The sequence below is a fragment of the Ammospiza caudacuta genome, chromosome 25 (assembly GCF_027887145.1).
Source record: "Ammospiza caudacuta isolate bAmmCau1 chromosome 25, bAmmCau1.pri, whole genome shotgun sequence".
In the NCBI taxonomy this organism is placed as follows: domain Eukaryota; kingdom Metazoa; phylum Chordata; class Aves; order Passeriformes; family Passerellidae; genus Ammospiza; species Ammospiza caudacuta.
This window is the reverse complement of record NC_080617.1, coordinates 4,637,884-4,652,277: the sequence shown is the minus strand read 5'-3', so window position 1 is coordinate 4,652,277 and position 14,394 is coordinate 4,637,884. Positions and strand designations below refer to the sequence as shown.

Sequence of the window (14,394 nt, the reverse complement as noted above, 5' to 3'; positions counted from 1 at the left end):
TGTGCTGGGTGAAGCACGTTCCTGCTTTTTGAGGCAGACGGTGCTGCCCCTTCCCCTGCATGTTCACTCCCCTTCATCTCACTGAACACTTCCAGAATGGTGGCTCAGGAGGAAGATGAGCTCAGACCAGAATCAGCCCCTGCCCAGCTCAGCACCAGTGGCTCCAGGGTGGCCATGCTGGTGACAGCAAGTCCTTTACTCAGTGGGCAAGCAAAGGCTGAGCCAGGGGCAGCGGGATGTCAAGAGTTCTTTGGCCATTGGAGGATGGACATGAGTTGCTGCCAACAGAACAGAAAATGAGCAGAGAGACCACAGAACCTTTAAATGGTGTTATTCACTACAAAAACCAGTCCTGCTCCTCTGCAGGTGGAGAGAACAGCAGAACCTCAAGTCCTTGGAGGAAAATGTCTCTTGGGGAACATCACTGGGTGGGACAGAGAGAGCTGGCAGTCCACCAAAGGGTCACATCTACCCAGGCCCATCCTGGCTGCCGAGGGCAGTGCCAGGCCCTCACTTGTGCTTGGCAGGGAGGAACTCCCGGCGTCCCTTGTCGCGGGCCCCGAAGTAGCGCACCCTGTGGATGGCCTGCAGCTGCTCCTCGATGGTGGCGCGGATGTCCACCTCGTCGGGGATGTGCACGTAGCGGATGTTCCTGCCGGTCACAAAGAGCTCGTCCAGGCGGGACACGGCGCCCTGCCGGTCCGTGAAGGTCACCTCGGCCAGGCGCACGTTCATGAAGGCGTCCACGCTGGTGACGCGCCCCGCGGCCGCGCTCTCGTCGCGCAGCTCCACGGTGGTGACGCGGCCGCGCAGGCCCTGCAGCAGGATCACCAGGCTGTTCTCGGCGATGGTGCGCTCCTTCACCGAGTGGCTCACCTCCATGGCGGCTGTGGGGGCACAGGGGCTGGGCACAGGGGCTGGGGACACCTGCCTGCTGTGCCTCACACGGAGCAGTCCCTGCACATGGGCCAAGCCCTGCACACACACCTACACATGAACCAATCCCTGCATGTTCACCTGTCCACGGACCAACCCTTGCACACACACCAGAACATGGGCCAACCCCTGCACATGGACCAACCTTGCACAGGGACCAACCCCTGCACACACACCTGCCCGTGGACCAAATCCTGCCCATGTACCAACTGCTGCACACACACCTGGGCATGGACCGGACCCTGAACATGGACCAACCCCTGCACACACACCTGAACGTGGATCAGCCCCTGCACATTCACCCACCCATGGGCCAAATCCTGCCCAAGGACCAACCCCTGACAAACACCTGAACACGGACCAGCCCCTGTACACACACCTGCCCGTGGACCAAATCCTGCCCTCACACCTGTACATGGACCAAGCCCTGCACACACACCTACCCACCGCACCAGCCCTCAAACACTCACCTGCACGCACACACATTGCCCCTCACACTCTCACCTGCACACGCATCACCGCTCACACGTGCCCCTGCACGCATACGGCCCCTTGCACACTCACCTGCTCTCACAGCACCCCTTGCACACTCACCTGCACACACACGGCCCCTTTCACACTCACCTGCTCTCACAGCACCCCTTGCACACTCACCTGCACACACACGGCCCCTTTCACACCCACCTGCTCTCACAGCACCCCTCGCACACACCGCACGCCGCCCCTCGCCCCAGTCGCTCCCATTCTCCTCGCCCACCCCCCGGCACACGTTCCTGCCCCCTCCCCGCCCGCCGGGGCGCTCCGTGTCCCTCTCGCCCTGTCCCTGCCCTCATCCCCGCTGTCCCTCCCGGGGCCCCGCGCTGTCCCCATCCCCCCCCCCCCCCCCCCTCCGCACACGGGCCCCCCCCCCCCCCGCACTCACGCGCCGCCGCCTTCCCGCGCGCTCCCCGCCCCTCGCGCACGCGCGGCCCCGCCCCTCGCCCCGCCCCCGGCGGGAAGGGGCGGGGCGGCCACGCGCGGTGTCCGTGTGTCCCAATGTCCCCAAGTCCCGCTGTCCGTGTTCCGGTGTCCCAATGTCCCCAAGACTCGTTGTCCGCGTGTCACGGTGTCTCCGTGTTCCGGTGTCCTAATGTCCCCAAGTCCCGGTGTCCGCGTGTGCCAATGTCCCTATGTCCTGCTGTCCGCGTGTCCCGGTGTCCGCGTGTCCCAATGTCTCAGTGTCCGTGTGTCCCGATGTCTGCGTGTCCCAATGTCCCGGTGTCCGTGTGTCCCGATGTCTGCGTGTCCCGGTGTTCGCTTGTCCCAATGTCCCGGTGTCCGTGTGTCCCGATGTCTGCGTGTCCCAATGTCCCGATGTCTGCGTGTCCCGGTGTCCGCGTGTCCCAATGTCCCGGTGTCCGTGTGTCCCAATGTCTGCGTGTCCCAATGTCCCGATGTCTGCGTGTCCCGGTGTTCGCTTGTCCCAATGTCCCGGTGTCCGTGTGTCCCAATGTCTGCGTGTCCCAATGTCCCGATGTCTGCGTGTCCCGGTGTTCGCTTGTCCCAATGTCCCGGTGTCCACATGTCCCGCTGTGTCCGCATGTCTCAATGTCCCCAAGGCCCGGTGTCCACTTGTCCCGGTGTCCACTTGTCCCAATGTTCACGTGTCCCAATGTCCGCTTGTCTCGGTGTCCGTGTGTCCCAATGTCCCGGTGTCCGTGTGTCCCGCTGTCCCGCTCAGAGCCCGTCCATCAGTGCCAGCAGGTCCTCGCCCTTCCCGGCGCTGCCCGGGCGCGGTTCCGCCACGTCCAGCTCGCCCAGGATGCGGGACAGCTCCGCCCGCCGCGCCGGCTCCTGCGGGACAGACAGACAGACGGACACCGCGCTCAGCGCCCGCCTGGGCTCCCCTGGGACGTGCCCCTTTTACACCCCCAACTCGGCTAAAAACTTGCTCTGGTGTTTGTCAGGATTCAAGTTTTCTTAGTAAATATTCACCAATTCCACTGTCTTGGCAAAAAATTGGCAATTACTATTAGTAATGAGTTTATGTGAAATTGGAAAAAAAGTATTTTTAAATCCCTATTCTGGGTGAAACATGGTCCTTAATGAAGCAGAGAACCAGTGATGTGAAACATGTTACACACCTGTGTGGCTTCAATGTTGATAACCTTGTAGGACAGCTCCTCTGGTCTGGTCTGTGCAGCGTGTCTTGATTAAAAACATTAAAAAAGTGGTTAATCCCATGAAGATGTATAAGGAAATTATAAAAATCAGGCTTCATCAGGCTCCTGTAGGCACAAATGATGCTCAGAGGATGCTCACAGGGCCAGACTGGATGGGGCTTGAAGCAGCCTGGTCTGCTGGAAGGTGTCCCTTCCCATGGCAGAGTAGAATTAGAGGACCCTTCCAACCCAAACTATTCTGTAATTCCATGAAGTTTGGCAATGCCTCTGTTCCTATTTGCCAAATTAATATATTCACCCAATTTGGAGGCTTCTCCCTGTCCTAGACATTTTTGTAAAGTGCAGAACAGCAGGAATATTTCTGCAGCAGAAACGAGCAGATACAAACATCCTGCTAAAATGGCTGGAGGGAAATTTCTGTCCAGTGGCACTGGGAGAAAAGCTGCATCACAGGAGACATCAGGAGCAGGATAACAACACCCTGCTCTGATCCTAAAGCTCTTTGAGGGCCAGCTTTGCTCTCCAGGGCTCCCCACAGGGCACCCCAAAACCAAAGCCAAACCCAAAAGGATCCAGCATACTCTTCCTCCTCGTCGGTGGTGAACAAGTTCAGCCGAAATCCTGAATCACCAGCAGGTTTCTGGATGTCCAAACCTCCCAGCAGCCTGGCTAAAAAGTTCAGCTCTTCTTTAGCAAGGGGGTTGGGGGCTATGTTCTCCTGCAGGAAACAGCAATAGGTTTGTTGAGCAATTATCTGGGAGATTTGGGCTGCAAGGAGCTTTGATATTCCATATATGTCCTTCAAATATTCCTGATATTCCATACATATCCTTCATATTTTCCTGATATTCCATACATGTCCTTCATATATTCCTATATTCCATACATGTCCTTCAAATATTCCTGATATTCCATACATATCCTTCATATATTCCTAATATTCCATACATGTCCTTCAGAGGGATATAAACACATTTATTTCTCCGTTTTCCTGGGACAGATTGTGCAGATAATCAGTAATCACCAGCTCCCTGCTGGAAATGGTTGTTTGAATTTATAGACTCAGCACAAGATACTTTTCCAGCTCAATTGGACAGGTGAGAAATCTGTAAAGCCAACTTTCTTTTCTGAGGAGATTGAAATGGAAGCAAGAACATCCTTGCAGTAGGATTCTTTGGGAAAATGTGCCCTTTCCCTGGCTTCAAAGGACTGGGGAGGATTGGCTGAGGCTCTGAGACCAGAAAAGCTTCCCTGACCTTATCCCATATTTATAGACTCAGAATTTGGCCAGTTTAAACAGGGACAGGAGGGGGACAGCACTGACCTTTGCCTGGGATGCCAGGTTTTTGGAAGATCCTGACATGTGTGTCTCCACTGGCCGGGTCACGCTGTACCTGCAGGGAAAACACTCATCAACAACAGCTTGTTCTGGGACCAGGCATAGAACCAGAGGGATGCAGAATTTTAGGATATTTCCCTGAAAACTGAACAATTGCAATGAGAAGCTGCAGCTCAGTGTGGTGCAATGGTGAGGCAAAGAGAGGATTTCTTGATTGTGGTTACATTAAATCACATTCCACATGAGATGCCCCACCAGAACACTCTTTCCTCAGCTCCACTGTGGACATAAATCAAAGTTTTGCCTGTTTTTTGCAGCTCTTTTTACACTGTCCACACAGGACAGCACCTTATAGTGAAGTCAATCTGATAATTAAAGCAAAAGATCCCAAAACCACACCAGGCTGAAAATGTGTTTCTGGCCAACCCATCAGCATTTGGTTCAGGTTTCTACACAGAACAAAAATTACTTACATGTTTGTCCCAAGTTTGAGGACTCTGTCTCCATAAAGCTCAAAAGATCCTTCCCTTTGTGGAGTAACATAATTCCCAGCAGTGCTGAACTCAGCCCTTTTAACTTCCACTCCTTTGTGATTGAATATCCTTAAAAACGAGGCATAATTGAAATATTTAGTAGCTTCAGTCCTGATTTTAGTACCTAATTCCTCTGCTTTCTTCACGAGGGGAATAAAACTCTATTCTGTAGTATAATAATAATAAAAACCTAATAAAATATGATAACAATTCTGCATAACAATAACATAATAATAGTAATAATAATAATAATAATAATAATAATAATAATAATAATTCTGTACATGGCTAAATGCCTCTTTTATGGGATAAATTAATAACAGCTAATTTATTATAATAGAAAACTCCCAAAAGCTGCTCAGCATTTAATTGCTGGGTGACTTAGTCCCAAATTCTGCCCTTTAAATAGTATTAAATATAAATAATATATAATATAATATAATATAATATAATATAATATAATATAATATAATATAATATAATAATTTTAAGGCCCCTTAAATAGTATTTATCGGAGTTTCAAATATAATAATAATAATAATAATAATAATAATAATAATAATAATAATAATAATAATTTTAAAAGGCCCCTTAAATGGTATTTACTGGAGTTTCAGCTGTCCATGCAACAGGAATGTCAGTCTGAGCTGGATTCCTGAGCCCTCCCTGTGCCCCACACGTGGCACCAGCTCACCTGATGAGCCCTGGCACCTCTGTGCCCCAGGGGACAGGCCCTGAGATTGGCAGCACAAAGCGACCATTGGAGTTTTGTACTTTATCCTTCAGGAAGATGGAGACCTGCAAAGGGACATCACAAACATCACAGCCTGGGGAAATCCCCCACAGACCTTCCCATCCAAATTCTCTGAAATCTGAGCCTGAGATTCTCTGCCTGGGCTGGGGAAGGTTTCCCAGAGCTCTTGGTCTGTGTAGGGATGTATTTACAAAGCCAGTGATATGGAATTGTGGTCCAGAGGATGGGCACACTGATCTAACATTAAATAAATTATATTAAAAACTACATCCTGTTCATGCATGTGAGTGTGACCAGTTTGTTTAGAGAACATCGAGTTCACGCTCAGGTTTCCTATCAAATTTCTCCTAAAAGGAAAAACAGATTTATCCATCTAAATCACACTAGTAGACATTCCTTTTTTTCATTATACCGTAGAATTATTCAGCATTACTGCAGTATATGTGCTCAATTTATGAAATTTGAGTGCAATTACAAGCACATCAAGATGATTGAAAAGCACAAACAACAAACCCAAACCTGCAGTGTTTATAAGCAGATCCCTTTACATTCCAACCCCAAACTCTCTGTCATTCTCTCTGCCTAGTTAGATTGAGCTCTTACCCTGATGTGCATGTCCTGGAAGAAAATGAGAAGTGTTTGCCTGATGAGCTGGAATTCACCATCAGAGAGAGGGTTGTAGGTCTGGAAAAGGAAAATCATCATGCAAGGGTTGCAGATGTGCCATGTCCCACCCAGGGAAAGAGGGAACAAGCTGAATATTCTGATCTACTTGCAGGGGGAGCAGAGATGCTCTAAGGGGGCTGCTGGTTATTATCAATAATTATTGTCTGCCACTAAAATTCTGATTTAATTTCTGCTGAAATCAGTGGAGACTTAAATCAGACTGAATAAGCAACACATTGATTTAAACTGGGCCAGTAGAAAAATACCCTCACAGCCCTTTCCAATGTAGTAATTAATCTCTAAGAGGTAAAAACCCCATAAAATCAAACCACAGCGTGTCTCACCCTTTTCCTGAGGATTCTTACCTCAATCAGCCTCCTGAAGGTCTCATCCACCTGGTTCAGAATGCCAGGGGAGTCAGAGATGAAATCCTTGATGGCATCCAGGTGGTTGAAGGTGACCAGCAGAACGTCCCTGGGCCGAGGGCACAGCAGCACTTGGTATTTGAAGGCCATGGTCATGAGGTCGTAGAGCTGCAGAGGAACACAGGAATGTTGGTTGGAAACCTCCTGGGCATGGAGAGGGGGATGCAGTCAGGCCAGCACCTGCCTGTGGCACAAGGAACCATTTTAGGTTCATTTCTTAAAAAACAAGAGCTCTGCAGTCCCATCTCCAGCCTTCCTGCTGGGTCTCCAATGCCATCAGCGCTCAGTGAGCAATATTATTGTATTTGTGAGGTGCCCTGATGAATGATGGATCTAGGCCATGTTCTTAGAAGGCTAATTTATTATTTTATGATACTATATTATATAAAAGAATGCTATACTAAACTATACTAAAGAATACAGAAAGGATATTTACAGGTTAAAAAGATAATAATGAAAACTCGTGACTCTTGCCAGAGTCCAGACACAGCTTGGCCCTGATTGGCCAAACAGTGAAAACAACTCACAGGAACCAAATGAAACAATCACCTGTGGGTAAACAATCTCCAAACACATGTGATCACAACACAGGAGAAGCAAATGAGATAAGAATTTGTTTTCCTTTTTCTCTGAGGCTTCTCAGCTTCCTAGAAGAAAAATCCTGGGCGAAGGGTTTTTCCAGAAAATGTGAATGTGACAGAGAACCATTTTCACAAGGAAAGCTGTTCCAAAATACTTCAAAATGGAAAAGCCATGGGTTAAATATTGCAACAGAACCTGGTGAAGGGCAGCTGGGCAGCTGGAGTGTTACCTTGTCCATGCTGGCCTGGTTGAGTCTCATGATGGAGGCGTGGGCCAGCCGGTCGTACACGGTGCGCAGCGCTTTCTTGGAGTACAGATCCTGGGGCTTGAACAGCTCCTCCATGAATTTCCTGTTGAACATGGTGCTGATGATGTCGTTCATCACTGCAAAGACAAAGTTAGGCTCTGTGGTTTGCCCCAGAACAGCCTGGTCCTGCTCCATGCCAGGGGACAGAGTGCAATGGGAGAGGGGGAGCAGCATCTCTGCATCCAGCTCTGCCTCAGCCTCACCTGAGCATCACCTCTGCCTCCAGCTCTGCCCCACCTGAGCATCACCTCTGCCTCCAGCTCTGCCCCACCTGAGCATCACCTCTGCCTCCAGCTCTGCCTCAGCCTCACCTGATGTCCCCCAGGGCACAGATGCCACCTGAGCTGAAGGCAGCAGGCCCTGTTTGCCCGTGGGAATAAGGCTGGCTTTGCTGTCCTGTTTTTACAGCTATGGTTGGCACTTTTCGTTTTTAAATAATGTTGTTTGTAGGCTGCTCTGATGTGTTATTATCTGCTGCAGATAATTAAAAAGAATATAAATAATATTAAGAGATGCAGTTGTGCTTCCTAAGGAGAGTTTTGCATTGTGGTAGATCTTTGCTGTGCCTGTTCCTCCACACCCTCTGACACCACCAGTCTATTTTTTAACTTCTCAACAGAAGCTCCTGCAGGGCTCTCTGTAATCTTTATTCCAATCAGATTAGCACTGGCAGGTATTTAATAAAGCATTTATATCCCTGGGATCTATATCAACCCACTCATGGCTCTCTCAGCTGAAACATCTGCAGGCCCTAGAGTTTCAAATGCAGAACTCCAAACTTCCTTACTTGTGGTTAATTTTTAATGTGCAAATTTAGCCATGGAACTGTTTTATTACTGAGGAGTTTTTAGAGCTCAGGAGTGCTGAGTGTGAGTGCTGTGCTCTGGTTATTGAGTTTTTAATGCAAACAAGATGGAAAACATTGTGCAGTGCTTCAAGCAGAGGCTGCACCTGAGCTTTTGTGCTGGTTCTGCCACTTTTATTATCTCCCTGATAAATTCTAAAGAGTTATCACCAATAAACATTTATTCCTCTATCAAAAAAAAAAAAAAAAAAAAGGTAAACGAATACATCAGGTCACAGATTACTGTACAAGTGTGGATTTTCCTAAGCAGATGATTGTTACAAAGCTCATAATGCCAGACAATTCTTGTGGATTAGAAAAATCTCAGAGTAAATAATAAGGAAAAAAAAAAAAAAGAAAAGAAGAAAAGTGAACATACAGAGAGTGGTAGTGACCAATGGTTTGAGTTATTGCTTTAATGATTCCCTGGGGGGGTCAAACACTTGGCTTTTCATCTGTTCTACCCCAACAGACAAAAGAAAGATAATTTCCTAATTTCCCTGTCACTTCATCTCTTCCTGGAGGATAAACTTCCTGGGGACTACTGGGGCAGGGAGAGCTGTGTTCCCAAGGGCAGAGGCCTCCTGAAATGGTTCTCTCTCCTCTCTAAACCTGCTGGTTCCTCACACAAAGCTCAGCAGCCCCTGTGCTGAACCTGATAGAGCTCCCTAATCCTGGTTTAAACACCCCAAATCCACAGACAGATCTCAGCTCCTGAGCAGTATGGATTAAGAATACACCTAATTGCAAGTGGGAAAAAAGTCCCTCCTTCCTTTCAAACAAACTGGCCATAAAACAATCCCTACTTGCAATCTCAGGCAGAAATCCTCTATTTTTCGTGGAGAAAATAAAATATATTAGTACTAGTAGATATTAGTATCTAGTTAATTTTGCAGGGAATCAATTATGACAAAAATAAGAACTTCTGCTTTATACTGCCATTAAGGAAAGTATTTTTAAGCTGCTTTTGTGTGCTGCCCATAGAAAGATTTCTCCTGTCTTTGGAGAGCCTCAAACAACCCAAAATAGCAGGAGACAGATACCTCCCAGTACACTGATTTTTCAACAGAAAAACCACAGTCATAAATTATCTTCTGAAATTAAAACCTCTTGTGTGGGCTATAAAAAGAACTGAGAAAGACATAAAAAAAAAAAAAAATCAATCACGGTAAAGGGCAAATTGATAATAAATCTCTCCCATGTCTGATAATGACACAGCAAAGGTCTCAAGGGGGCCATGGAGGTGACACAGGAGCATTGGCCCAGGGACATGGCACAAGCAACACAGAGAAAGCAGCTGAGCAGAGAGGGGAGGTTGTAACTGGGATGAGAGGAGGGAAACCAGTGTGGCCAGTGTGCGATGGACAGGGCTGAGGCTGGCGGTGATGGTGGCTTTGGCCTCCTCACACCACGTCTCTGGGGACAGACTGGTGCCACTGGGATGCACGACATGAGGCTGGAGCTAGAGCGGGCTGATGCTGGTGCTTCCTGGTGTTTTGCGGAGATAATCAAAACTCTACAGCTTTTGTGAAAGTTGCAAAGCTGGTATGCTCATTACAGCGCTGGACGCATGTGGGAATTGCTCTCCTAAAATGATTTGTACTTCTGGGGACTTCAGGTCTCTTTTTATCTCTTTCTCAAATACATATGTATGCATATGTAATAAACATGTAAATATGAAATTGTATGCAATTTCACAATAGGTTCATACACATTCATTTTTACGAATTTTGCGTGACGTTTGCCGCTAGTTCTTCTGTCGCAGGCATCTTTTTGTGAAATCCCTTTTCTTTAGGATTTTCCCTTCTGAGAAGCTGAGGCCTCAGAAACAAAATGTAAACAATGGTTATCTGCTGCTGTGGAATGCATCAGGTAGATTTTTTGATTGGGCCATCTTGAATGTTTACAATTAATGGCCAACCACAGACCAGACAGCTCAGACTCTCTGTCTGAGCCACAGATCTTTGTTATTCCTGCTTTTCTATTCTTAGCTCAGCCTTCTGAGGAAACCTTTCCTTCTATTCTTTTTAGTATAGTTTTAATGCAATATATATATCATAAAATAATGAATCAAGCCTTCTGAACATGGAGTCAACATTCTCGTCTCTTCCCTCATCCAAGAACCCTTGTGACCACTGTGACAGCTCTTCTTTATCAGAAAGAATTCTTAGGTCAGGTTGAGATGCTCTCACAGCAGTCTCTCTGTCTCCCTCTATCACCCTCTTTCTCTCTTCTCTTATCTCTGTTTTCACTGAAGCAGTTTCTCTGAGCTTAGGCCTTTGCAGTCAGGCTAAATAGCTGTGTTCTCTAACCACAGACTCAACTCAAAAATGTACATTTCACCTAAATCAAAACGGATTTCTACCCTGGAAAATTTCTACTCTGCCTCGCTGGAGGGTGTTTGGGGCAGCAGAAGGAACATTCTGTGTTCTGGACAGTCACCCTGAGTGCCACAGGATTGTGGTTCTTCAGGGACCTTGTTGCTGCTCCACCAGTGACAGCCCCAGGGGTGACACCAGGACCCTCAGAGCACTGAGCACAGTGTTTTTCTCTCTCAGGAGAAGGGAAGGGCCAGCCTGGGACCTGCCCCTGAGCCAGCCCTGTCCCCTGCCTCACAGCTCTGGGCAGCTCCTCCTCGTTGGGGATGGGATGGAATCTGTCCCTGGGCTTCTGAGCTAAAGGGTGTGCTTGGAAACAGGATGGAATGGTAAGGAAAAAGCTGGGGCAGACTCCAGGACATCAGCATTTACCTTCAGTAGATATTAAAACCTACCAAAATGATGCTTGTTTTGCAAAACACCTATCACAACCCTCATAATCACAACCTTGATCCCTCTTTAGAAAGGGCTGCTCAGAAGGACCCTGTAAGTTCTGCTCATGCTCTCTGAACAAAAACCTGAGATTCAAGAGATTAATTTCCTCATTCCTTAGCACAGCCCCTGCTGCAGGCTCCTGTTCCAGGGCAGATTCCAGAGGGAAACACCCTCAGGATGCTCCAGGCAGGGTGAGCTGAGGGCTCCTGCTCCTTTGGGATGGCTCTGCCAGGTGTGACCACCAGCACAGGTGGGAAAAGCAGCTGGGATGGGAATGCCTTCGATCATCCCTGGAGTTCACCTGTCCAAACCCTGAGCAATGCACGAGATAAAACCTTAAAAAAAATGGAATACACCAAATATTCCTGCATTTAAGCAGCAAAACGACCTGCACAATGCTCACACAATTACATGCTCGCATGAAAACAGTGGTAAAGAAACACAAATACCATTTTTGCAGGCAAGACCACCAGGATAAAAAACTTTGATCCATTTCTAATCTTGGTTAAATTAACAGCTAATTTTTGAGGCCATATGATTTTAAGGTGTGGTCTGGTTTTTTTTTTCACTGATTTCCAGTAATTTAAGGTGAGCATTATTTGTGACACTGACTGAAGGCTGCAGGAACAGCCTCAGGGGTTCAGGCAAGATGAGCCCCAGGTGTGCACGTGGGGTTGGACTGGTGCATGCACACAGCAGGTACTGTACCTCGTTTCCTGTCCACATCTGTCCATTCATCTACACGAAGCATACAAAACAAAACAGCAGTTCAAGATGTAAGAACGAGAGTTGCAAGGAGAAGAAAAGAAAATAAGAAAGAAATAAACTTTAAAAAAAAAAAAAAGCAGCTAACTAGTGGATTTTGTCTCTTCTCATCAGCATTCAGCAGTGAATGAGAACCTCGCCCTCCCCTTGGATAAAATCCTGCTGCTTCAGGGCACATCAAATTTTAGTTTTCAGCCGCATTTTGCACTTACAAGTAACCAACATTTGAGTGAACAGCTTTAAGCATCAACAAACACCTCAGTGGGGATGAACCACATCTCAGTGAAATTAACACACAATTTTTTGGAAGAAAAAAACAAAAATCCATGTGTGGACAAACAAAACCAATCCAATTCTCCAGATACTCCATCAAGATTTAATTTAGCTAAAATCCTAAACTTGTCCCTGAATGAACAGCAGTAAACTTGTGTCACATCATTCCCTCATCAGGATACACATGAATAATTACAAATTTCCCCCCTCACAAACAACACAACAATTACACAGTGAACCCTTTGTTGTTTAGCACTTCATAAAGGACAGGCAGGAGGGATAACAATACCAAGCTCATACCAAGTGGATTTTTTATTAAAACATCACAGATCTTCCCGAGGCACATTCCCCATGCCCTGACAGAGAGGTGCAAGGACTTGTAAAGCAAAGCTTCAAATTGAAGTTGTAAATGCAGAGGTGCTTGGCTGGGAGCTGGAGTTTCACGGCCCACGTGAAGACACAAGGCTCTGTTTGTACAAGGATTTTGGCCAAATGGGATTGCATAAAAGCCAGGATTTCAGGAGCTGTACTGGTATTTGAATTCCACACAATTGCGCGTGCTGTGTCTGCACGAGATTTATAATTTTATTCCTGGAAACTCCTTCCCATTGCAAAGCACCTTGCTCTGCCCCAAACAGCCCAGGAGCTGGGCTGCCATAACCAAATCCTGGGTTATTTTGAGTCCAAAACTGCATTTCTGGAGCTTTAACCCCAGAATTGAGCACAGAAACACCCACACGGATTCCGCTTTCTCCTTCTGGGTGAGAACCTCCCAAACCAACCCCGGCAGCACCCTGGGGATGGGGAGGGACTTGAGGAACATCGAGCTCAACCCAACGGGCTGTGCTACCCAGCACAAAACACTGAGGGCTGAATTCTGTGATAATTATTGTGGTAATTACTGAAATCGGGGCAGGGAAACTGATGCCCTGAGCCCGCAGCATCCTCTGGTGACAGCACAGCGTGTCCCTGTGTCACAGCTGACAGAAGGACAGGACACAGCCTCAAGCTGCGCCAAGGGGAGTTTGGGCGAGATGTTAGAAAGAAATTATTTGCTGAAAAAGTGATTGGGGAATGGAATTGTCTGCGCAGGGAGGGGTGGATTCACCATCCCTGGAGGAGTTTGAAAGCAGATGGAGGTGGCACTGAGTGCCAGGGTTTAGCTGATGGGGAGGTGTTAGGGCATGGGTTGGGCTGGGTGATATTAAAGGTATTTTCCAGCCTGGGTAATTCTGTGATTCTGCGGCATCCCGGGAAGCGGCACCGCCGGGCGGAGCAGCCCGAGCCGCTCTCCCTGCCGCTAGCGGGGACAGAGCCTTGCGCGGGGACACCGGGAGCGGCTCCGCTGGCACTCCCACACCGGCAGCGGGGACAGAGCCGCGCTCGGGGACACCGGCGGTGGCACCGGCACACCGGGAGCGGAGGGAGCCGCGCACCGCTCACCTTTGCGCGCCTTCTCTCCGGGGATGCTCTGGGCGCGCAGCCGCTGGTCCAGGATGTAGAGCATCTCCCCGCCCAGGTTCAGGAACAGCAGCGGCAGCGTCCGCGCCGACATGGCCCCGGCACAGCCCCGGCTCGGCCCGGCACGGCCCGGCCCCGCTCCCGCACCGCCGCCGCCGTTGCCGGGCAGCCGCGGGGCCAATCCGGGAGCGCCGTCTTGGCCGGGCGGGGCGCGCCTGCGCACGGCCCCGGTGTGAGTGAGCATCGTTCCGGTCTGAGTGTGCATCATCCCCATCTGTGTGTGCATCTTCGTGATCCATGTGTGCATCATCCCCATCTGTGTGTGCATCATCCCCATCTGTGTGTGCATCTTCGTGATCCATGTGTGCATCATCCCCATCTGTGTGTGCATCATCGTGATCCATGTGTGCATCATCCCCATCTGTGTGTGCATCATCCCCATCTGTGTGTGCATCTTCGTGATCCATGTGTGCATCATCCCCATCTGTGTGTGCATCTTCGTGATCCATGTGTGCATCATCCCCATCTGTGTGT

The 14,394-nt window shown here is 48.6% G+C and overlaps 2 protein-coding genes across 4 annotated transcripts; both read right to left on the bottom strand.

Annotated features, from left to right (window-relative positions):
* Positions 1 to 334: 334 nt before the first annotated feature.
* On the bottom strand, positions 335 to 1,894 carry LSM10 (LSM10, U7 small nuclear RNA associated). The gene is made up of 2 exons (XM_058819776.1): positions 1,859 to 1,894; positions 335 to 887 (listed from the first exon to the last, which is right to left on the bottom strand). The coding sequence occupies exon 2, from the start codon at positions 880 to 882 to the stop codon at positions 511 to 513; it is 372 nt and encodes a 123-aa protein (XP_058675759.1). The 5' UTR covers positions 883 to 887; positions 1,859 to 1,894; the 3' UTR covers positions 335 to 510.
* Positions 1,895 to 13,976, bottom strand: OSCP1 (organic solute carrier partner 1). Of its 3 annotated transcripts, XM_058819774.1 has the most exons (11): positions 13,843 to 13,954; positions 12,070 to 12,099; positions 7,627 to 7,781; positions 6,756 to 6,923; positions 6,328 to 6,408; positions 5,665 to 5,768; positions 4,911 to 5,039; positions 4,423 to 4,492; positions 3,680 to 3,816; positions 3,060 to 3,123; positions 1,895 to 2,769 (listed from the first exon to the last, which is right to left on the bottom strand). In XM_058819774.1, the coding sequence occupies exons 1-11, from the start codon at positions 13,952 to 13,954 to the stop codon at positions 2,653 to 2,655; spliced, it is 1,167 nt and encodes a 388-aa protein (XP_058675757.1). In that variant the 3' UTR covers positions 1,895 to 2,652. The 3 variants fall into 3 exon arrangements, with proteins under 3 accessions (XP_058675757.1, XP_058675755.1, XP_058675756.1); XM_058819772.1 differs by lacking the exon at positions 12,070 to 12,099 and having other exon boundaries at positions 1,896 to 2,769; positions 13,843 to 13,976; XM_058819773.1 differs by lacking the exon at positions 13,843 to 13,954 and having other exon boundaries at positions 1,898 to 2,769; positions 12,070 to 12,112.
* Between the last annotated feature and the right edge of the window lie 418 nt (positions 13,977 to 14,394).

Coding starts and splice junctions, on each gene's coding strand:
- LSM10 (XM_058819776.1), bottom strand. CDS start 882: ATGGAGGTGAGCCACTCGGTGAAGGAGCGCACCATCGCCGAGAACAGC.
- OSCP1 (XM_058819774.1), bottom strand. CDS start 13,954: ATGTCGGCGCGGACGCTGCCGCTGCTGTTCCTGAACCTGGGCGGGGAG. Junction 5,769..6,327: donor TCCAGGACATGCACATCAGG/GTAAGAGCTCAA, acceptor GTCCCTTTGCAG/GTCTCCATCTTCCTGAAGGA. Junction 5,040..5,664: donor GAGGTGCCAGGGCTCATCAG/GTGAGCTGGTGC, acceptor CTCGTTTTTAAG/GATATTCAATCACAAAGGAG.